General features: G+C 53.2%; 1 protein-coding gene across 1 annotated transcript in view; it reads left to right on the top strand.

Annotated features, from left to right (window-relative positions):
* Positions 1–23,708, top strand: part of LOC102574067 (1-phosphatidylinositol 4,5-bisphosphate phosphodiesterase gamma-1) — a 56,299-nt gene that overhangs the window by 5,616 nt on the left and 26,975 nt on the right. Inside the window, exons 2-4 of the mRNA XM_014600810.3 lie at positions 20,888–21,037; positions 21,549–21,642; positions 21,969–22,016. Coding sequence (XP_014456296.1) covers positions 20,888–21,037; positions 21,549–21,642; positions 21,969–22,016 — 292 coding nt within the window. The remainder of the gene's footprint in view (positions 1–20,887; positions 21,038–21,548; positions 21,643–21,968; positions 22,017–23,708) is intronic.

Raw genomic sequence — 23,708 nt, 5'->3', positions numbered from 1 at the left:
TGGCACAATGCAGCTTCAGAGAAACGTGCCAGATTAAACCCTAACCTTGGGAGAAACTGAGCTGGGTCCATGCCAGTTCTCTGATTCCCGCAGTGATTTGGGAATTGCTCCGCTCCCACTTTTGAACCTGCCCCACTCTTTTCCCAATCAGTTAAGAATCCTTCTTTGTCCCTGAGATTTATTCTAGAGAAGGGTGCTCTCCACGTGACCCAAATGGATGCCCTGGCTGCCCAGCCGGGGGAGATGGATTTGCCATTGTGTCATAGCACTGAGACTGAGCCAGGTTACTGGAACCAGCACCTGCTCCATTCGCCTTGCTGCGGTATCGGTGCTTCACCTGCCTCTGGCACTGCCTTCCCCCCGAGCGGCCCAGAACATGTCAGGACCAGTCCTCACGACCCTCCAGGGATGTGCTTTGGTATCTGATCTGCACTGTACGCTGAGCATAAGAGACTTGCCCAGTGGATCAGTGGCAACGTCAGGCTTGGCACGCAAGTCATCCAGAGTCCCAGCCCTCCACTTCCCTCACCACCTTGCCTGAGACACCCACACTCCTTTCTCCTGATGACGAGCTAACCATACCTTGGGGGAGAGGTGCTCAAACTTAATCAGCAGTGTGAGGGCTCTAGCATGAAAGCAGTGATTTCTAGTATCAGCAGCTCTAGATTGCCATAAAACCCCTGTGTCCCGTGGCTGAAGTGACAGCAAAAGCCTCTTTGAAGCACTCGGTTGCTGTTCTGAAGAGGATTTGGCAAACCCCCTCTGCAGCACAGGCTTCAGCCAGCCGTTTGCAGTAGATGAAGTGCAAACTTGCCCTTATTCCAGGTGCCTGGTCCACAAACAGCCAACAGGCCTGTGCGACCTTCCTGGGCACATCAGACAATCAGGAAAGCGAGAGTAGCAGGGACCTCACAAGGTCACTTCCAGTCCGCACCCCTGCTCAAGGCAAGATTGTCCTGGTCTAAACCATCCTAAGCAAGGGTTTGTCTTATCTAGTCTTAAAAACTCTGGGAACTATCAACCATGGCTGAGCTTAACACCTGGTGACCTCTCCCGGTTCCCCATCACGTGCTCCTGCGGAGGGGAGCTACCGAACACACGCACAGGGAAGAGATGCCTCTGTCTGGTTCCTTGCTTGCTTTCCTGTGGGCACTTTGTAGAGGGGTGAGAGCAAAGGACAGCCCCTGGGGGCCTGGGTTTTGTGCCCAGCTCTGTCACCGACTCGGGGGTGAACAGCGGGTAGGTGATTTATTCTCTCTCTGCCTCGGTTTTCCTGGTCTGGGAAGGGAAATGCCTGCTTCTCTGGAGGCACAATCATTAATGCACTTTAAGTAATGCACATTAAATCTAGTACCTCCATTGTGAGGTACCTCCAAATGTGCATTAGCCTATTTTAATGTGCATTAGCTAAAACGCATGGTTTTGTGGCGCTTTAACGTGCATTAAAATATAGGCTAATGCGCATTAAAGCGCACGTGTAGACGCACCCAGTCTGAGTTGGTATCATCGGCAGGTTGAATGCTTGAAACAGTTTCCTCTGGCATAATGATGTTTTCTTGGCCCTGAAAGCATTTCTGTGGCATGTGGACATCCAAGTAGATTACCCCCAAAGGAAAGGGAAGATTTCACCTATGATTAGAAGTCTGGTTTAGAAGGAAAAGCTGGAAGAAATCAGATCGCGTAGTCTGGAGAAGAGGAGACTCGAGGGCGGATTTGATAATACGTGTGTAAATACCGCAAGAGTGGTTAAGCACCAGATGGAGGTGGACTAGTTTCTTGTGGCCGCAGGGGACAGGGTAAAGAGCAACGGTCTCAAATTGCAGCAAGGGAAATTTAGGTTGGCGATTAGGAAGAACGTCAGATTGGAAATTAGGATCAACTTTCTCACTGCGAGGCTGGTTCAAGCACTGGAAGAGAGTCCCTAGACAGGACGTGGAATCGCCATCTTGGATGTTTTTTAAGAGCAGGTTAGACAAACACGTGTCTGGGATGGTTCAGACCAGGCCGATCCTGCCTGGAGCAAGGGGCTGGACTAGATGAGACCTTCAGAGAGCTACTTTTCTATGCTCCTATGATTCTCTGCGCTCTTGAGAGAGATGGCGATCCCAAGGGAGTTATTTGACTTAATGAATACTTGTGAAGTAGATGAAAGGAGTCAGGTGTTATTACCTGCGTGTGCAAACGCTGACTGCCCTGAGTGTGTCGGGGGCTTGTAGCTCTGTCTCGGCTCCCACTTGGCAGGAGCCGTGGGCATCAGTGCCCTCCCCGGTTTGGTACAGCTTTCTTCTGTCACCACCAAAAAGGGTGAAAAAAGGTCCCAAACTGCTGTCGTAGAGCATAGGGAATATCAGCTGTGAAGAGTGCTGCAATAAGGGAGTCGCAGCCAAGAGTCTCAGCAGAGCGGCTCAGGGTCGTGGCACGAGCTATCCGTCTAACCATGACCTTTGGGTCCGCTTCTCCACCTCCCACTTCTCCTCGGCTGAAGCCAAGTGACTCGGTATAACCAGGACCCCTTCAAATAATTATCGAAAGTGAACAGAGCCGCACAGGTCCAGGCCTTGTTGACCGCCCATTGCATTGAGCCCTACTCCATGCCTTTGAGGCCAAGCATGCGGCTGAAAACAAAGCAGGGCTGTTCTCAGGCCGCTGCTATACAGAAAGGGATTAGGGTTCAAAATCCCCCTATCGTGCCTGTTTCGCTGGTCCCCCTGGCTCGCTGTTGTGTGCAGCTTACATTTAAGCTTCGGAAAGTTCAATTCACCAGTTGTCAAGCTGATCCGGCTTCCTGCTTCAACAGCCAGGGCTATTTCAATGCTGTTTGCTTTGTTGCGGATGCTGTCAAGACCTCCTTCCCCCACGCAGCCCCACTGCCCTAGCCGTATTAAATCCACCATCAATAAAGTTATCAACTTGAAAAGGAATTAATGAGGCATCTTGTAAAGCCACCATGATGAATCTATTAACTGGATAAGCAGGCAAAGAAGTGCTGTGTATAGATACACGAGGCGCTTCTTAAAGGGAAGCCCCGGTGCTCTTGGAGACTAATTACATGGTTTGTTAACCAACGCTGAACTCATGCTGCTGCTTGTAATATAAATGCATCTTATGTCCACATGTAGGGCGGCTTCAAACTTCAGCCATTAGTCAGGAGGCAATGTAGATGGCAAGTAGTCCAGAATATTATGACTTTGCCATTTCCTATGGGGTTCACAAGCTAAGCAGGATCAGGCCTGCTGGGAGCTTGGAAGTGAGATATCCCCACTAACTCCAGCCTAGTGAAGGGGTTGGTAACTGGTTCTGCTTTGACCCATACATGCTTTGCTGCAAAAGTTAGGGCTCGTGCATTTAGCATGGGCAGGAGGTCAGTCACGCTGTTAATCATAGAGGTACCTTTTGGCTTTATAAGCGGATATGCCACAATTAAAGACGAACCTAATCTCTTTGCAAATAGAAATAGTCGCAGTGGGGAACGTGGCTGAACAAAGAGCCAGACCCAGGCAGGGTTTCTTGCAGGGTTACATTTGCCATCCATCTGAGAAATGTTGCCCTTTCTACTCTTGCAATTAATCCCTTTGAGCATCTGACCACACTGCGCCGATGCTCTGAGCAGGCCGCAGGATCTTCCCTGGCTCTCCAAGGAGGTGCCTGCTGCAGCCACAGGAAACCTGCACGTGGAAATACAATACTAATAAAAAGGGAACAGAACCACACAGGTACAGACCTGTGAGTGCGTCTACATGTTCATTAAAGCACCATAGTTACTGCACATTAAATTTAGTACTTGGATAACCCAGTACTAAATCAATGCACAGCAATTCGTGCTACTGTGTAGTTGCACCGGCGCACAGGTTTTTAGTGATGTGCAGTAGCCTGATACTATTGTGCAGTAACATATTCACGCAGTTTTTGCCCAGCGTGCTACTGCACAGTGTAATTAGGCTACTGTGCAGTTAGCGTCTCACATAGACATGCCCTGTATGGAGGAAGGCAACACTGCACATAGAAATGAATGGGGGCCCTGTCTCAGCCCACCCTAGAAAGGAACTGGCATGGAGAAAAAAATCCCTTCCTGTGCTATATTTTTAACTTTCAGGTCTACTTTTTAAAGCAAGCCTATTTTTAAGCTAGCACATTAAAAAGAGGTCCAGTCTGAGGGTATGCCTTTAAACAGAGCAAACGCAATAAATAGTCAAGAGGCACCATAAACTCTTTCCCATGCAGCAGCTGTTGATGTGAGGGAGCTAAACCAACAAGGAAATTAGCTGTTAGGCCGTTCCCTCTGTATCAACCTTTTGCTATCATCTTGGAGGGTTTTCCAGCATGCTCCTGTGGTGTACAAGCACTCCACCTCAGCCAGGAACCACGGGATAAGCTCTGAGACCAGAGTCCGTATTTTTCGACCCATGTTCCGGCTTTGGTACATACAAGGGATGCAAGCTGCTTGCTGCACAAGTTTATGGGCCAGATACTTAGTCACAGGACTGATCCCAAATGGGCTGGATACGAGAGGCCCCCATGCCTGCTCCAGGACCCTGCTGGCCTTCTCCGCTGCCCTCAGTAGTGCTTTGACACACGGTCAGGGAGCTCATCAGCCTTCTCTCCTCAGTCACTGGTGTGCTTGCCCCCCGCCTCCCAATGGCCCCATACAAGGGAGCCCCATCCTGTCCCATGCTTGCCCCCTGCCTCCCAGTGGCCCCATACAAGGGAGCCTCCACCCCGTCCCATGTGGAGGAGCAGCCAACCCCTCTGTCCTTCTCTTTTCTCTGCTTGCTAGTTTGTTGAGCTCCCAGTCCCCTTCTCCATCCCTGTCCCAGCTAGGGTGACTACCTTTCCAAAATGGAAAGGCAGGATACATGCACACCTTTCCTTCCCACCCCCTCACAAATCTGGGGGGGCACATGCCCCCTCATACCCCCCAGGAGCGCAAACAGATGTGGGAAGCTGCCCCCACTACCCCCCTCCACCCCTTAGACGAGCCGCCCGTGGCTCCATCCTGCCCCAGGCCAAGCTCCATGCACCCCCCTGGCTGGGTGGCACCCCCCAGCCCCTGCCACACTCCCTCCCTCACCATGGGAGCCTCAGTCTTCCCCATCCCCTCCTATACTCCCTCCCTCCCCATAAACTTACCTGCAGGGAGCTGCTCTCCACACTACCTGGCTGTATTCCCGGCTATATGCATGTATGCAGGCGTGCACATGCATATGACACCCCCTGCATCCCACTCCTAGCAGCTCTAAGCAGTGTGCGAAGGGAAACCTGCCATTTCCCAAACCCAGATCCCTGCCCAATGCTGCGAATACAGCACAAATGCTGTCCTGGGGCCATGCGGCCTGGGACCGGGACTTGCTGTTCCTATTCCAGTACCATCCTGCCCACTTAGGGACTGGTGGTCACCCTAGTCCCCAATGAGCTCTACCCAGGCAACTCCCAGCTTCTTCCTACCTCAGCCTCCCAGTGCTCTAGTCCATCGTAGGCTCCTGCCCCAATGCTACCTGCACAGGGACTACTACTGCTTCCATCCCAGTACTCGGCCATCACTAATCCCCTCCTGTCAGTGAAGAGGGCCTTGATTTTTCCCAGCCCTGGGGACATGAAGGACGGGAGCTCCCCTTTTATAAGGACAAGGGCAGAACTAGATCTCAACTCCTGTGCAGTCCCAACCCACCTAGAGGCACCGGGCTTTGGAAAGAAAATCCCGAGGGGTGGAAAAATCCAAGGGAATTCCCTGAGGCAGCAAAAAATAATCCCCCTATCATTAAAAAAGAGATCAAGACGGGCAGGGAATAACACATCAGTGAGAGAGCATCAGCCAGGGGTAGATCCCACCACACGAAGGCTTGGAGCAGGGACTTTTGGAGTGGGGGTAAAATGAAATGCATTGGAGCAGGGGATTTTTTTTTTTCTGAGCTGAACAGAGGGAAAAATAGTAAAATCCTGTCTAAAAATAGGGCTGTGGAGAATCTCTGCTTGGAAACTATCTTGTGAGATGTGGGGGAGAACATCTCGAAAAAGCTGGTTTGGATGACACAACACAGCGAGGATGAAAATCCTCCATTTGAGCTAATTTCCCCCCTGCCTTATAATATTTTTAGAGCCATCGTTCGCCGGCCGTGCTCTGTGGAGCCTGCACGGGAGGTCCTGAGGGTGAACCGAGCCCTGGAAAATGGGGGTGTGGGGAAAGAAGCGGGCGCTGCGAGAGGATCTCTCCTTACACAATTGACCTAGGGAATGAGAAAACCTGCAGAGCCGGTGGGTTAGAGCATTAAGGCATCTACATTGCTTTTTTTTCTTTCTTTAACTATTACTGCTGTTTATTGGCATGAACATAAACGGGGCTATTTCCCTTTTGTTTCTGGCCAGTTTTATTTTCAGGTTGCATTGATACTCCAGGGAAGAGTTTAAATCCTTAAAAATATCCTGTCTTTTACTGAACACATTTAGCAGTGCCACGTCGAGACTTCAGAGCCAGCCCGGAGACCAGAAGCCGCACAGCCATTCCCGTGACTCTGCTGGGGTTAATTAGCCCTTCTTAAGGGCAGGATATATTAGCTTGGGTATGAACATGACCATACTGCCTTGAACCAGGTGGTTGGGAGCCAGCCCCATGATGTGTGGGAGGCTGCTTTGTGCCTGCCTTTCAGCCCTTTCATTCCAACCTGGTCAAATGGTTTTGTTAGCCACAATTATTATTATTTTTTTAAACATGAAACCACAACGTTGGGCCTACGCTTGCTAAGATTTTCTTGAAGAAGAGCCAGCGGGAATGCAGTCGGAGAAGGTAATGCTTAATGGGCCTGCTGGGGTTGGTTCAGCACACGGCTGCTAGGAGAGAAAAGGAGAAGTCGGTGGGTTTCGTGGGCTCGCGTTTTCAGAAAGCATTTAATAAGCTTTCTTCTTGTTAGCTGCTAGGGTTGCTAATTATTACTGGCACTTGCATGCCCGCTAGCTTTTGAGAGCTATAAATAGGGGCATTTGGAGAAATAAAGCTAGCGATGTGTTTTAATTCCACTGCACCAGGAGGAAATTTGGGGGTGGGGGGATTTTTAATTTTATTTTTTTTAAGCATACTCTCGCCAAGGGGATGTGCGGCATGTGCCTTGCGTGCCTCCCACTCCAAAGTGAGGTCTCAGCCGTTTCCTTGCTGGCTTCTCCATTTTCACTCAGTGGGAGGGGGGCCGTGGCCATGAATCTCTTTGTATTGCCCCCAGAGATGCACGGCCGTGCCCGGGGGCAAAAGGCTTCCAGGCAGAGCAATTACCACTGACTGCTTTGCACTGAGGTTTTCTCCTAATGGATCAAGGGAACTTCTTGGTTCTTTTAATGTAGATAAAAGCAGCAGGCCAGGCCCTTTACCAGGGCTGGTCCCACAGCGCGTGCATCGATGTAAGCCACGCCACATATATATTTAAAGCGCTCTTTGTAATGTCCTGCACGATCGTTTCCCATTAGCAGAGAAAAGGGATGTTTACAACTGGAATTGGATTCCTGAATGTTTTAATAGCTGGGGCCCTCGGGACAATGCAGTGGGGGGGTTGGAGACATCGTTCTGACATGACCGCCCCAAATCCAATGCAGATGTTGGTTTGCAGGAAACCGCGAACGGTGTTGCGCTGTGCACGGACACCGCTCGGAGTCCAGAAAGGAGACAGCTCCAGCTTTCCCTTCAGCCACAGGTTGCCTCCTTATGTGTTGTCATTATTTTTATTACAGCAGCTCCTCAAGACCCTCTCTCCACCTGACTGTGCCCAACATTTAATCAGAAACTTTGCATCCGTGACTCTCTCCTTCAGCTTCCCCGTGCTCCCTTCCCCGAACTTTCCCCTCTCCCCTACACAGGGGGAGGGCTGGGGTTGCAACAGGTGGTGGGTGGTGTGAGCTGCTCTGCAATTTGGGAATTCGTGCCCGTGTTTGTGTACTTTTAGGTGGCTTGACTTTCTATTTCCGTGCCTTGGTGGTTTCATGTTGGCAGGTTGTGTGTACACTGGCTTCGTTGGCAGGGCGGTGCACGGTGCACAAGTTCGATTTGAGTTCATTCCCCTTGCCCTTAGCGGGATGGCTCCCTACGGTCTGGTCCCAAGACTTTGTCCTGGGTGAAAAGATGCAGGTGATGGTGCTTCCCTGGAGAGACCGTTTCACAGCCAAGCATGTCTTGCATTGGAGAGAGATGAGCTGTTTTCAAAATTAAAAAGTCAGGACTTTTTAAATATAATTTTCCTTATCCCTGGGTCCAAGCCTTTCAGGGGCACATGGTTCACAGTTTTTCACGGGGGCACATGGTTCACATGGTTCTTATTTTTCTATACAAGCACAAGGGAGGGCAGATGCTCCCGTTTTTAAAAGGGCAAAGTTGGGATGCTCATGTAAATGCATGTCTGCAGGAGCCAGGGCTGTAAAGGCAACACTAAATATTGTGAGAGTCATGATCATATTGTGAGTTGTCAGTGATGCAAACAGCCTGCCACCCTCGGTCTGCGCTTCCCTTCCTTGAGTCCATCTTATTCCTCCCAGTTAGCTCCATATGATTATAATCAGTACTTCCCCTCCTTCCCGAGTGCTCACAGGCTGTTATTATCTTCCCTTTGTTGCTTTTATTTGGTCTTTATAATCATTTTTTTCTGAACCAGTGCATTAGACACAAACTACATGGGTTAAGGCTGTAGCCTTGGGCAAGCTGCTGGCCCCTCAGGATGGTACTCTATTGCCGTGACCCTCTTTCCATTTGGTCATCAAAGTGACCATTAGGTCCAATGGGCTAGATCAGGGATCAGGGCTTAATATGTATTAAAGGTTGTGAAGAGCTCAGATGCTGCAGCCAAGGAGCCATATAAATATCTAAAATGGATAAGACAATGATAGCTGTTAAGTTTTTTTTAATTGTAATTCCCCAAGATCCTGATATCCCTGGGATCACGAAATCCAGCAAACATAGGAACAGAAGAGTCTTTCTGTCTCTCCATTTGCTCCCCGGCACTCATGAGAAGAGCAACAGCGGTCCATTTCCCTTTCGGACCGAGGTCTATTAATAAGATCCACGCGGACATCAGGGTCCTCTCTCGTGTGGCTCTGAAGGCACCGTCACGTTCCTGGGTCTAAAGCATTCATGAACCAGGCGCCGTCTTGGTCATCACATTTCTTGCTTCCCGAGCCAACGCAAGGTCTGCTCCAGCCTGAGCTCCCAAACCCACTTCTCTCAATAGGACCTGTCGCGGTCTCCCCTCCTCCATAGCCCAGGCTCAGGGGGATGCATGTTGTGCACTGAGCAGGAGCTCAAAGCTGATGAATTTGGGATTCCCGGTGAGGAATGCTTAGGGCAAAGCCACAAGCCAGCCCTGCATTCACTGATTTGTAATACAAAAATACTGAAATAATTGTGCGATTCACACTCACGCCATTTTGCACGGTTTATTCTAAATGAGGCCTTATACAGCGTTGTCGGAGACCTTTGGGGATTCTCTTGCAGGAAAAACTACTTGTTTCAACCGACAGTCTTCCTTGAATATAGCTTGCAGCCCCAGAGCTGATGGGGGCATTCATTAGGCTGTGTCTCTCCCCGCCTCCTACTCTGTGGGCACATCTACACGTGCACAGTTGCTGTGCAGTAACTTAGGTTAGAAAAGTACTGTGCAGCATGGGCGCATGTCTACACATGCACGCCTGTACTGTGCAGTAACTTATGGCAACTTTTGTCAACTTGGGTCTAAATTTGCTACCTGCATGATGCAGGTAGCAAATTTATGCCTGAATAGTTACTGTGCTGTAAGGCATGTGTAGACACCTTACTGTGCAGTAGCCCTCTATGTAACCCAGCTTTAGTCCCAAGTCAGCCCACACAGAGCGTTACTGCACTGTAATGCAGCTTTTTGGTGCTTGTATTTTCTGCTAATGGCTAACTCAGACCTAGGAGACCTGAGTTCTGCTCCTGGCTCTGCCATAAGCTAATCGGGTGGCTTGGCAAGTGACTTTGCCTCCCTGTGCCTCAGCTTCCTCACCTGTAGAATGGGGATAATATTACTGAGCTCCTCTGGAGAGCGCTGTATGATCTACCAGGGAAAAGCACTGCAAGAGCTAGATGTGACTGTGACATTGTCACTATTTCAACGTGCTATAGTATTTACCCACCTCTTCAGGCTCATTAGTATCACATACATGGCTCAGCATCTTCCTAGTCATTCTTGCCCTGATACAATTGATGTTTTATCTCTTCATTTTCTGTGATTTAAAAATGTCTCACTGATGATTTCTCCCCGGTACAAGGAGTAGGTTCCAGGTTTTGTTTAAGGAACAGGCAGACCACAATTGCAGTAGCCGATTCAGAACGAGCAGGGCCAATAACAGGAAATTAGGAGTCCAGGTTTTAGATAGTCAATCTGCTGATTCTTGCTGGAAAAGAAGAAGCCTGGTGCTGTTTTAGACTCCCTTTTCTGGCTGTCACTCTAATCACGAGGAAAAGGATAGTGCTTGACGGGGATTTGGGAACTTTCCTCCATGCTTTGGGGCAGAGGAGGTCCCTGTGATGCTGATCTTGTTGCAAGGGGATCAGATACCACAGTGACGGGCACGGTATGAGAACATCCTTGTAGACAAATCATGCAGAATGCAGTTAACCTTTTTAGTAGTGTTGAGGTGATGTAGCCCCAATTTAAGTTTTGGGGTGTTATGCTCATACATCTCACAGAGCACTCTCTTCCTGCTGCAGGCTTCAATAGGAGGGCTCAGAAAATCTCTAAAATAGTTAGAATTGTCGCTTCCCTTCCCTGGGATGTTGGAGTAATTTCAATTGCATTTATTTGGGATGCTCTTGGGTCCAGCCTTATAAAATCCCATAGGATTCTTACATAAAAGAAATGGGATTTGATTGACAATGCTAACACTGGGCTGCCTCTTTTCCTTCCCTGGGTCATTCACCCTCTTCTATTCGTTCCTGAGTCACTCCCCTCTATTCAGCACTGGGGAGGCCACATCTGGAGTCCTGTGTCCAGCTGTGGGCCCCCACTACAGAAAGGATGTGGACACATTGAAGAGAGTCCAGCGGAGGGGAATGGAAATGGTTGTGGGGCTGGGGGACAGGACTGGTGAGGAGAGGCTGAGGGACCTGGGCTGATTGAGTCTGGAGAAGAGAAGACGGAGGGGGATTGAATAGCAGCCTTCACCTCCCTGCAGGGGGGCTGCAAAGAGGATGGAGCTGGGCTGGTCTCAGTGGGGGCAGATACAGGACAAGGAGCAATGGGCTCAAGCTGCAGCAAGGGAAGTTGAGGTTGGATATTAGGAAAAACTTTCTCACTAGGGAGGTGAAGCACTGGAACAGGCTCCCCAGGGAGGTGGTGCAATCTTGATATTTGGAGGTTTTGAAAACCCGGGTAGACAAAGCCTTGTCTGGGATGATGTATCTGGGGCTGGTCCTGCTTTGAGCAGGGGGTTGGACTAGATGTGACCCCCTGAGGGCCCTTCAACTCTCGTTTTCTATGATTCTCAACCCATCCAGCCTTCTCTTCCTCAAAAACAGGAATGAACCAGAAAACCATGCGTGGGTGTTGACGTTGGGGATTTCAGGATGATGATGTCCCCCCTGCACTTCCCCAGTCAGATGCTCCTGCAGCCTGTGCCCTCCTGTCCCCTGAAACGCTTTCCCCCCGTCTGCTCCCCAGCGTCACATGCTATTTCTGTGTCTTTGTCTTGCCAAGGGGGAATGTGGGAAGTTTCTCCATTGCACTGGGATCAGGCCTGCTTGGCCTCTGCGTGGGAGGATTCCCACTTCCCAGGTGGTCTCGGCTTGGAGTCCCAAATCCTCCTCCTTAGGCCATTGCTTAATGTCAGCTGGTTCCTTCCTGATCCCCATCCCCCTTTCCACCCCCTGGTCCGGCCAGCCCACATCTTCCTGAGCCCTCTGCCCCTCTTGTATCTCGATCTGACATCCTGATGGGGTAACAGATGGTTTCCTCTTTCTTTGCTGGCCCTAAGTGAGGTCCGCAGCCCCTCACATTGTCCCTACCCCCGCTTCCTGTCCTCAGTTTTCCTCTCTGAGTTTGTCTGCACTAGTGGGCATGTCTACACATGCACTTTAATGCACATTGGCCTATTTTAATGCACGTTACAACATCACCAAAAAAAACATGCTTTTTAGCTAATAGGCATTAAAATAGGCTAATGTGCATTTTTCTAGTATCTCACAATGGAGGTACTAGATTTAATGCGCATTAGCTAAAGTGCATTAATGAACATGTAGACAGCCCACTGAGGAGTTAACCAGGACTCTGGCTCTAGCCTGAGCCCAACACATATTCACTTCTCCTCCAGGCCTGGGGGTGCTTTGATCCGGAGCCAGCTGACTCGACAGCACGTATGAGTTAGAGCCCAGGCTCCATTTTAACTCGGGGGAGCCGTGCAGCTCTGCACTGGGATGCAAACTAAATCGCTCACATGTTGAGTGTCCTCCGGTGTCTTCCTACACCCCGCCGGGAGGACAGAGAGTCCTGCCACAGTTGACTGGGAAGCAATAATAAGGGACTTATGCATCCCCCCAGTTTGGATGAGCGCAGACACGGTAATGCAGGTAGGGCTGTGCAGGGGGTACTTGTGTGGTCGTGTACCCAGAGCTTTGACAGGTGTCCCTCTCCTGCAGTCTGCAGTGCACACATGCCCCTACTCCCTCTTTCCTCCCCTTTCTCTCCCTCCTTGGATCGTGGCCATATTTTCAGGGAGAAGCTGGCAGATCCTTGGTCTCTCTCTTCACTCCACAGAGGTCAGTTGAGTCTGCGCTGCTGTCTGGGCTCTTGCATTGCCCACCTCGTCTGCTGCCTTCCAGCCATGCCTTCCAGGACGTGACTAACATCTGCCACATGTGATCTACGGCACCAGGCCAGGCCCTTATTGATGATGACTAACCTGCTGGATGGGAACTGCCTCTCGGACAGTCATTGGCCAAGTTCCCTCTCCTTTATTTGTTCTGCTCACCAGATGTCCAGAGCAGCGAGCTGCAATGCTGTGCTCCTTCCCAGTGGCCAGTTCCCCAGGACTTGGAGCACGCAGTTGTGGAGGAGTGGGGCTGGAAGGAGGTCCCATCTAGTCCACCCCCTCTGCCCAAGGCAGGATCCTGTAAAAGGCTGTTAATAGAGATCCTAGGAACCTGCCACTATAGCTGAAGGGAAAAGCTCCCCCAGTCTGTGCCGGTCTGACCAGGGGGTACATTTCCTTCCTCCAGAGGAGACCCCGTGCACCTTTACAACAGGGCCCTGCACTCAGAGGAGCTGCGCTGTATCCTCCATATAGGCACTGTCATGCAAAGTCGCTGCCTGCTTTGAACTGCTTAGGATTTTCTTTTCCTCCTTTCACCTCCCGTAGCTCCCTCCCTTCTCTTCCCACCCCTGCTCCATCCTACCTGCCCTGTGTTACAAACCCAGCTGGAGCTGGAGCCTTGCTGGAAATTCCCCGGGAAATGACCCATTTCCTGCTTGCTCCTGCCTCACAATAACCCGGCGCTGGCTGTCTTTCTCCACGTAGCACTGATTGTTTCTTGATAACCACAGCCTTTGCCGGACAAAGGGCCCCCGAGCTGCTTTCCTTCTTCCACGGTTATCGCACATCCGGAGGGCTCCTGGGGGGTTGTCCCGGTGCTGGCCTGGTCCCTCTCAGCCCCATCACTACCATGCATTAGGGTCCAGTGAAGGGGGATTTCTTCTTCTGGCCATGCTAGTCCCATACTCCTCCCCAGTCTCTGACTTCTTTTATGCCCCATGTCTCGGGCTGCTTCTTTGAAGGCCAAGCCATGAGCAGAAGGGCTGGAGAACCGAGAGGGCTGGCACAGGAGATTTTGTTTGCTGCTTCCATGCCAGCAGCCTCCCAGCTAGGAGCCATCGGCCCCAGACCATGGTGACAGACATGGCTGCTATCAGTCATGTTGCTATAGGTCATATAGGTTGCCTGGCCAGCCTCTTTGTAAAGGACTTTCTCCCCTGCAATGGGAGTCTGCTCCACTGGCAAACGTCACCCGGTGGCATACATCCTGGCCAAGATGCATGTCTGAACAGGGCCAGGATGGACCTCAACATCTGGGCACCCCCTCTGCATTCACGATGAGGATGCACCCCTGGTCTCTCTGCATCCTGGGGCGCTTGTACACGTTATCGGCTTTTTCTAGATGAGACTGCACCCCCTGTTTCCGGCAATAGCAAGGCCTCCCCAGGGCAACCACAGCACAAAAAAGTAAGCTCTGCACCTCTTGCCACGTGATGTCGCAGCTCTCGACTTTTCCAGTGCCTGGTTCACAAAACCACCTTTCCTCCGCAGAAGGACAAGGACTGTACTTCTAACAAACAAGCCCAGCGCTTGATGAGATGGCATGGGGCACTACAGACACAGACGAGCAGCCCCTGCTTCAAGGAGCTTTTTATTCTCATTGCAGCAGGGCCAAGCCTGATCTGTCGAGCCTGAGTTAAAGCAGATGGAGCTGCCAGCAGCCCACCACGGTGAACAGCGAGCCTCGAGAAGTGGGTTCAAAGGAGATTATCATCACTGCCGTGTCCATTAATGTCAGCAGAGACCGTGATGCTTGTATTAATGATGGTACCCTGGGAGCTGTGTTGAAGTCTGACACGGCAACAACTGCTCCAGCTGCCTTTAGCCTGCCCAGACTTTGCTTGTGAACAATAGACTAAGATGCACAATCACGAGACACCAGCGGTGTTTCTTAAACGCCAGCATCAGAGGCAAATGGAAGCAGGAGAGGCGCTCGGCGGGGCTGGGCTTCGTGCGCCAAAGGAGACCCTCTAGACCACGGGGTTTCCAGCACGTGTCTAATTGCAACCACCCCCCCGGGGAGGAAGAGCCCATTGACCCAGCTCTGTGCAATGAGCAGTTGGAAATAGCATTGGTCTCTGAACGGCTGAGACAGACTCCAGCACGGAAACCCCACCCTGATGACCCACCGGCCGCGTCTCGCTGCAGCGAGGATAATGGGAGTGCACCGCAGACGGTCCTGCGGAGGGAAGGAACGCCCTGTGGTCAGGGCTCGCAGAGGCTTAAATTGCCACCTTTGGGCAGACGTCTTCAATTAAAGATGAGCTCAGCCCAGCCCGGGGAGGGGGGATGCCTCTTTGAGGAGAGCGAGGGAAGGGGAAGAACTGTGCGGTCCGACCGGCCGGCAGCATGCAGTGCAGTGACAATGGGCCACCAAGGGCAGGAAAGGAAATGCTTTCGTGAGGTGGCACGTGGCCCTGCCGGTTGCAGGGAGGACTTGTGCAAAGTCCCCCTTGCTGTGGGTTGGGGGCAGCTGACCCACCAGCCCACAGGAGATGACCTAGCAGCATGTTTTCTTTGCATCCCATCGTTCCTGGTCTCAAACGTATGGATCTGCCCTGCAGAGCTGCTCTTCCCTGGCCAGGCAGGGACCTGGGGGCAGAACTGCCCAAAATTTGGGGCTACGGGGCCCCAGTGGATGTGGCAGTCAGCGACACAGCCCCACTCACCCCGTGGCTGCTTGCGCTGCCCCCATGGCCTCTGCCACCGGCCCCCATTGCAACCACCACTTGACCCACGGATCCAGCCTGCAAGCAGCCTCGTGGTGCAGGTCTGGCCTGGGGCACCGGGAGAATTTGATGCCCTCCCTATAGATGCTCTGCCTTCCCTCCCCGCATTGTCCCGCCCGGGCACTTCCTATTACACATAGCGAGAGAACAATGAAGTATCTCTTCCCCTCGGCCTCCGAGCCCTTCCTTTCCCTCAGTTCTGACTTCATCCATCTATTGTACGGCATTTATTCTCTTCTCTTCGTGTTCTTGCATGACTTTCCTTCCTCGCATATTCAAGCGTCTGCTGGAAGTGGGTTGAGCAGCGAGATTCACATCTGTCACACGTAGCATTTTTTCCTCTCTCTTCCCTCCGCCAGGAGCAATCATGGGGACATTTTCCAATGCATTTTTGTCCAGAATCTGCTCTCTCCTCCATGTGCGTGTGTAGGAGAAGCCAGCCCTGCCCTCCAAACCCAGCTCTTTGTTTGTGTTGGGTTGCTTCCTGCACCATCCCAGAATAGAGGCCGGGAAATGGGCTGTCTGGGTGTCTCCTCTGGTTGTGGCTGGAGAGGAAAAGCAGAGGGCGCGGGCGGTGAGCTGCAGAGCGCTCTTCTTTTTTGCCATGGGCTTCAGTTCATCTGGGGAGTGGGCAAAGGGTTTGCAAGCAAGGGGCCTGCATTGAGGACCTGAGTGATGGCACGTTGTTTGCATGGGACAGGGCGTATTTTCCCGGCAGCCAGGAACTCGGCACTTTGGATCCCAACGCTGCAACCAACTCCCTGCCCAGCTCCGGCTGAGCTGCACGGGCTGCGCTGTCACAGCACGGTCATGATCCTGCTGGAACAATTGGCCATGCTAAAAATAAAACATGTCGGAGGTGGTCTAATTTACCACAATAAATCAAAATCACCACGATAAAAAGATGCCCACGTGTATTTTCACATGTGACTCAGCTAGCGAAAGGGTGATTGTTGCTGCCATCCTGTGACGTGTATAAGCGACGTATAACGTGTACAAGACCGGCGCAGGGAAGCTGTTCCCAGCCTGGGCATCTCCAGAAAGAGGTGGACTGTGCCAGTCTATTCAAGAGCAACTTTGATGAGCCGAAAAGGACGTTCCCCCCCACTTCTGCTAACCTGGAGGGAGGGCAGCAGAGGGGAGATCTGATAGACAAAGATTGGAAAGCTTTGCTGGATCTAGGCATGCTGGTGCTTAGCACTGGTGTGTGGAGCTTTTCACCTCTAGGGCCCCTGTCACACGTTACCTATAGCACACATTTAACTAGTGAAATGCTCAATAAATGTAGTCAGGCCACACATGCGAAGTAATGATCATGCCATAAAAATGCCCTTCCTGCTATCAAAAGAGCCAGCCAGCTACCGTTAGTGCTTGAAAATGTGTCACAACTTTATAGCTGGTTTCTATCCTGCTTTCATGTATTGCAGGGCCCCTGGGTCGCTACTTTGGATCCAGCCTGTGTTGTCTCTGTAGGGACTAGCTGTTTTTCTGGCCTGGATGAAATGAGTTTGGTGGGTCTTGGCATCCCCACGGCAAAGCCCAGTCAACGCTTGGCCCTCAGACCCTTTCTGGGCAGCATCCTCTGCTAGTCTTGGCTTTAATGGACCCTGCTCAGCCCATCCAATGCAGGGGGAAGATGAGCTAGCAGGACAGTGTTGGGGAAGGGCTGTGCCACGGCTGGTGCTTTGGCCCTGCGGACGAGGAGGACAAGGCGCTGCATTCACATGGGACCCAGAGGGGAAGATGAGAAAGGGAGCTGGAATAGCAGGGAGAGGAAAGGTGTTAGCCTGGGGGGTAGGACACCAGAGGCAGGCCCCTGAGACCCCCCCAGTGCCACCCTCTGCACCAGACCCATCCAGGGCAGATGACCCGGGGCCCTTTGCTCCTGCTTATCTCATCCACGGTCAGCCTGGGGGGAACTGATTACAGAGGGAGGGGGAGAGACAGGCGTCCCTGCTCAAAGGTGAACAGAGATAAGGGGGAAAGGGAAGGAGAAGGGAAGGCTGCCTCTGAAATGCTGATAGCGCAGAAAGTGGCTCCGGCCCCGACCCGGTGCACATGGCTCTTCCCTCTGAGTCAGTGCTAAGGTGAGGGGGGGGCTGCACTGTGCAAAGGGGGTCTGGAGTGACCCCAGTGTCCCAGCATGGTGCAGGATCAGTAGGAGGTGCCCTGGCCTCGGTTTCCCTTGGAGGAGATACGGCCGTTGATCGAGATCTCCTGGGACGCTGCATGCATTGGGCAGCGCTGCCCTGGGCATCCTGGGCACGTCAAGCCCAGGGATAACGCTGAGCAAACAGAAGTTGCAATGCCCATGATGTGGCACTGAGGATCCTCCTCCCTTTCATACCCCAGGCTGTTGTGCAGCATCTCTGCGCAGGTTTGGCAGAGCTCTACCCCAGAGCTGGCTGCATTTCAGCAGGGAGCGAAGGAGTCCCTGGGTCCTGCGGATTAACGGCAGCCACTCCACCAATTTCCAGTGCATCCATCCAGTTTGCCCTTCTCACGTCTCAGCTCGACAAGCAGCACGCTACAGGCCTCAGACCTGGTAGATGCCATCTGGGGCCAGGCTAGAAACGAGCCTGGCCGGACACTGACCCTGGCTGGCTGACACCGCTGGCGTGCATGACCTGCCTGGCCTTGCTGAAGGCTGCCCTGGTTTGAAGGCAAGGGCAGCGGGGATGTACCAGCTGGCAGATACCAGTGGGAGAGCAGAGTCCAGGCAGCGGAGGGGGCCAGGACCGTGCACAAGGCTGCTTGAGGGGAGAGAAACGGGCTCGGTTGCAGGATGAGGGCACGTGGACCTGTTGAAGGGCACTGCTTTGGCATCCTGCCAGGCCCTGCCAACTCCAGGGATGCTCCAAAGTGTCTCTAGGAAGAGCTAAGTAGACTCCAAGACCTGGTCGTCTGGCCACAGGGGCCAGAGTGAGCGCCGCAGGGGTCAGCTCCCTCTTCACCCCAGCCCGGTGCAGAGGTTTCTCCGCTTCGGCTCTGCAGCCAGGCTCTGACTTGGCAGCCATGCACGGGTGATGCTAGCTCCCTGACGGCGTGCTGGTGTTTGGGGTAACTGGGCTGCCAAGGAAGGAGGCCTGTCCTCTGCAAGCTGTTTGCTGGTCAGTGCTCCATCCTTTCCCTGGGGTGCATGCCAGCCGGCATGGGATTCATAGCTCGTTTGTCAGCAGTGGGGGGAACACAGAAATGCTGTGGTCATGCCTGGGGGGGCTGTGGCTTGTGGGAAAGCAATGGCAAAAAGGGCTTCCATTAACTGCTTGGAGGCCAGGACGTCCCAGCTGGACATAGCCTGGGCTGGTCAGGACTGGGGCTGTGTGTCCTAGCCCCACCATCAGCCCTTGCTTCTTGTGGTGTCTACCAGGCTAGGGCTCCCCACCCGTCACAGATGGTTTTCCCCCTCCTAATTCTGCGTGGTCTGCTCATAATGGTAGCTAAAGGACTCAGATTTAATAGAGAGGTTTCTTTGTGGTAGGACATGTGCATGATTTTGCAGCAAGGAGGGAGGTGGAAAGATCCCCATGCGGAGACATTGGCTGCCAGGCAAGAGTGGGGCTGGGGTGGGCGGCTGGCACTGCCCTCTTTGTTTCCCTCTTGGTGGGCACAAACCTGCTTCATCCCCCTGCGCCTCTGGCAGAAATCCTGCTGCCAGGCTGATTGCCCCGGTGCCCGTCCCTTCTCCCCTCCTTGCAGAGCTGCCATCGTCCTGGCTCCCTCTTAACCCCGATATCAGCTGCCTTCCAGCATCTTGGACTCGCGCCTCGACCCCTGTCCTCTTCCAGGCACCGCTTCTCCATCTGCCTGCACTTATTTCTTCTCCTACTCCCCTTCTCTTCTCCTACCTTATTTCTGGGTAACCTCATCTGCCAGCAGATACCCCACTGCTCTCCGTGGAGAGGATGCACAGATCGACCTCTCTGCTGCAGACGTGTCTCCTTCAGCCCAAGCTGAATTCTCCATCTGCGCTTTACTGAGCTGTTCTGTGGTCAGCTCAAGCTGAGACAGATATTGCTGCCTCTTTCCATCACAGTGGAGAACACCACCATCCTGCCCCCAACCTCCGGGGCCCTCCAGAGCTTGTATCCAGTCCAGCCCCCGGCTCCTGGCAGGATTAGCCCCATCTAAACCACCAGCTCTTAAGCACTCCAGTAACAAACCCTCATGCACAGCTACCAGGCACGATGCCCATAACACCAAAATCACCCCTTTAACTTGCTCCAGGTCGAGGGGCACACAGTGTCCTGCCACTGCAAGGCCAGGAAGAACTTCATAAAAGTATAGATCCCAGGCAGAGGACCCAGCTGCCAGCTACAGAGGAAAGCAAATCCCTCCCTTCCCCGGTCCATGCCAGTCTGCTAGGACTAATTCTCATCTGTGCCCAGCACCGTGCATTGTAAGTCCATGACTTGGGCAAATAGTGGGTACTCTCAGGGGGGGATTCCCTGCTAGAGATGTGCCTGGGGAGACCACCAGCATGTCACTTTTGCCTTGAGAAATCCCAGGCTGTGCAGAAAGGGCAGCATGAGGCTGAAGCACCATTTGAATCCTTCATCAATCCTAATGGGGTAGAGCTTGGGGGGCACATAATGGGCCTCAGGGCTGGCTTTCTGCCCAAGCAAATTCCAGGCTGTAGCCCTGTCTCTTCCAAATAACTCTGCTGGGGAAGCCGGGACACTGGGAAGAGAAAGGCTTTCTGCTGCGGGAGGAGGGGGAGACTCCAAACTCAGGCATTTTCTGGTTGGTCTCAGGAGAGCAAAAGGGGCCTCTAGTCTCCCAGTCTGAGCCTCCTTGCAAACAGGACAATGTCCCCGTCTGGGCTGGTTCTTCGCGGGTTGCCATTGAGCGCTGCCCAGCGCACTTGGCTCGCTGGCTCTTGTGCATACATAGATGTGCAACACATAAGGCAACGTGCAGAGTTGGATTGTGCATGGACTTGTAGGGGGCACTCACCAGAAAAGCCTATGCAGAGGGTGCTTTCCCTGCTGAGATGTGGGATTCAGAGCCCCTTAGCCCTGCGCTACCCAGGTCCTGCCTGGTTGTACTTGCATGAGGTCCCTGGGACTTTTCACATCAGTAGGATCAGTGTCCTCCTCCCTCCTTTCCTCCTGTGGTTTTATTTGCTCACTCCCTCTCTGAAACAGTGTCCTGCTGTGCTCCACCCCAGAAGTAGCTGCATTTCAGTGACGAGTAGCATTACTTTTATGCGTGAGATGCACAGAGCACGTCACAATCCAGTTAGTTGCATGGCGCTGCAGGACTATGTCTTTATTCTTCATTAAGCTGCCCCGACTCCTGGCACGAAAGACTTAGAAAGAGGTCCCTCTGGGAAAGTGTGACAGGGTCTTCTCTTTCTTCCCCAGTTGACATTCGAGAGATCAAAGAGATCCGCCCCGGGAAGAACTCCCGGGATTTTGAACGATACCCAGAAGATGCTCGGAAACTGGACGCCGCCATGTGCTTCATCATCCTGTATGGACCGGATTTCAGGCTGCGGACTCTCAGTGTGGCCGGTCAGTGCTGGATGAAGGACAGGGACGAGGGGCGGGTGATGGAGACATCCTCACTCTTTCCCTGGGGGTTGCAAATGTTGAGGTTTTGGGTACCTGGTAGCCCCAAGAGCTTCCCAACCATCTCGCCGGGCCCTGGTCTCAGGGGGAGGATGGGCGGCAGCTGTGGAAGACAGTAGGACATGGCCACACAGGCTGGGAGAGAGGGTCACAGGGCAGGGGGGAGACAGGACACTTCCCCCAGCAGTTCCAAGCCAATCTTTCTCCTTGCACGTCCCTCGCTTTTATCGTCGGTGTAGCAATGCTGATTTTAGGCTGAGATTAGCTTGGTGAGTACCGAGAGAGAGAAGGGGATGTGCCGTGGTCAGTATGAAGCAGAGCATCTCCTAAACTAGACCCCAAGCCCCGCAGTCCCAATACCCCTGAGCCAGGAGAAGAAGCTGCCTTTGCAGCCCAGCCCACCTCAAGTCATTTCCTGCCACCTTGGCCTGACTCGCCCCTTCTCCGCCCGCAGCCTTCTGCGAGGAAGACGTCAACCTGTGGATAGCGGGGCTGAACTGGCTGGTGACAGACACTCAGAAAGCCCAGACGCCGCTGCAGATTGAGAGGTAGGGGCAGGACTTGGGATCCACCGGACCTTGGCTTCTAGCTCCCACAGTCATTCCCGAGCGGGGCTGGATGGGGCATGAGCTACAGGGCATCTTTGGGGGGCACAGGGAAGTGAAGGGTGGGGAAGGGTCTGTTTGCATCAGGTCCGATTTGGGGCCATGTGATTACTAATCCTAAAGAGCACCGACGATCCGGAGGGGCCCGTAGGTGCTAACACTTCTCCATGAGGCTCCGTCCCTTGCGGAGAAGGCCCAGCCTGGTCCCCCAGCACTTGAGGGGACCCCTGGCTCCAAGCTGATCCACTTCTTCTCTGTTCCCTCCTTAGGTGGCTGCGGAAACTCTTTGATGGGATGGACAGGATGAGAGAAGGCAGGTGAGTGAAGTCCCTGCTCATAGGAAACTTTCCCCCCTCTGCTCCCTGGAGCAAAGAGTTGGGCAGACGAGGCCAGGGAGAAGAGACCCTCATCTCACACAGATGAGCAAGGGGACTGGGAAGAGGAGTGGTCGCCCTTTAGGCACACCGGCCGACCCCTTGCACCCCAATGCCCTATGCAAGCCAGCTCAGAAAGGCTCATTTCTCCGGGTCTTCACGCCCTCGCCATCAGCAGCGGATGCCCCAGTGCCACCGCTCGAGCTCTCTTTTAGAGCCCCCGTTAGCATCACCAGGAGCCTTGCACATGTGAGGGCGGCGGGACAAAGCCTGGGACATCTGGGAGCCAGATCTAATAGCTCCTTGTAGCCGTGAGGAGGGAAAAGGTCTGAGCCCTGCGGCGAGGGGCAGGACATCCCGTGCCCCTCACCCTGGACTCGGGAGCCAAACAGGAACGAACAGAAGCCGGGGAAGTGGGACGGGGCCGCTGGACGGTAAAGGAGCCGTGGGGCAGCTGGGGCAGGAGGGGAAAAGAGAACAGGGTTTTCCATGTTGCTTTATCACGGAATAATTATCACAGAATAATTATCGTGTTGCTCCCCCAGAGCGGGGTCCCTGCAGCATCGGGGCCCAGCTCTGCCTGAGGTGCTAACGAGGAGCAGCAGCAGGGGGTGGAGGGGGACCTTTTGGCCCCACCGCGTGCCGGCACTGCTGTAAACAGGACATTGGACAGGAAGCAGGGGGGGTCTGTCCAGGAAGGGAGCAGGAAATGATGCAGAAAACGGGACGAGAATGGGAGGAGCCATCAGCTCATCGGGAAACAGGGCGATGTCTTCCAGCCGTCGTGGCCTTGCTGGCTTTGCAAGGCTGTCTCAGGCTCACAGCGAGGGGGGAAAGCCCCCAGAGAATTGCTGCAGGGGTCCCCAGGGCATCCTGCCTGCTCCCAGCTCTATCGTACTCCCATGGAGATGATTTTATCAGGCGTGTTGCATCATGCAGCAAAGACTAGTTGGCAAGGCGTTCCTCATAAGTCATGGGGAGCCTGCAGGGCTCAGCAGATGCTCAGCACCTCCCAGGATCAGGCCCTTGATATGTGAGCATCCCCGGTCTGCAAGTCACCGGCCAGTACAGCCAGGCAAGGGCAGCTCTGAGCACTCAGGGAAGTGGGGGGGCTCCCTCCTTCCTGCAGCTCCTTCACCGCGACATGAGTTGACCTGGATCTTGGGATCTCCGGCTCGATATACACGCCACTCACATCGGTGCTGGGCAGGAAAGAGAAGAAAACTGCCTTTCAGAGCAACATAGCTACCCCAATGCAAGCGGTAGCATATGGCAGGTCAGCTCTGAGCCCATCCCAGCTGCCTCTGGGCAAAGAGGAGGTCGGTGACCAGCATCACGGTGCCGACCAGCCCTTCTGGTGCAGACAAGGTCTCATTTTGGAGGATCTCACCCAGGCCTTTGAAATCCCAGAAATTGCACTGAGCGGCTGTCAGGGAGGGGAGGATGTGGCCATCTCCGGTCTGAAGTCGACAATAGACTGACAACGAATGGCTGGGCTGAGTGGTTAGGTTTGGCCAAGATGGGTATTTTTTCTAGTTTATTCCCCAATAGGTGTTTTTTCGGATACCCGTGATGGGTATTTTTTGGGATCGTTTATTCCATGATAAATGGAGCTCGGGGCCTGCCTGGCCCACG

The sequence above is a fragment of the Alligator mississippiensis genome, chromosome 3, assembly GCF_030867095.1.
Source record: "Alligator mississippiensis isolate rAllMis1 chromosome 3, rAllMis1, whole genome shotgun sequence".
Taxonomy (NCBI): domain Eukaryota; kingdom Metazoa; phylum Chordata; order Crocodylia; family Alligatoridae; genus Alligator; species Alligator mississippiensis.
The sequence above is the reverse complement of the archived record's forward strand: the minus strand, read 5'-3'. Positions and strand labels throughout refer to the sequence as shown.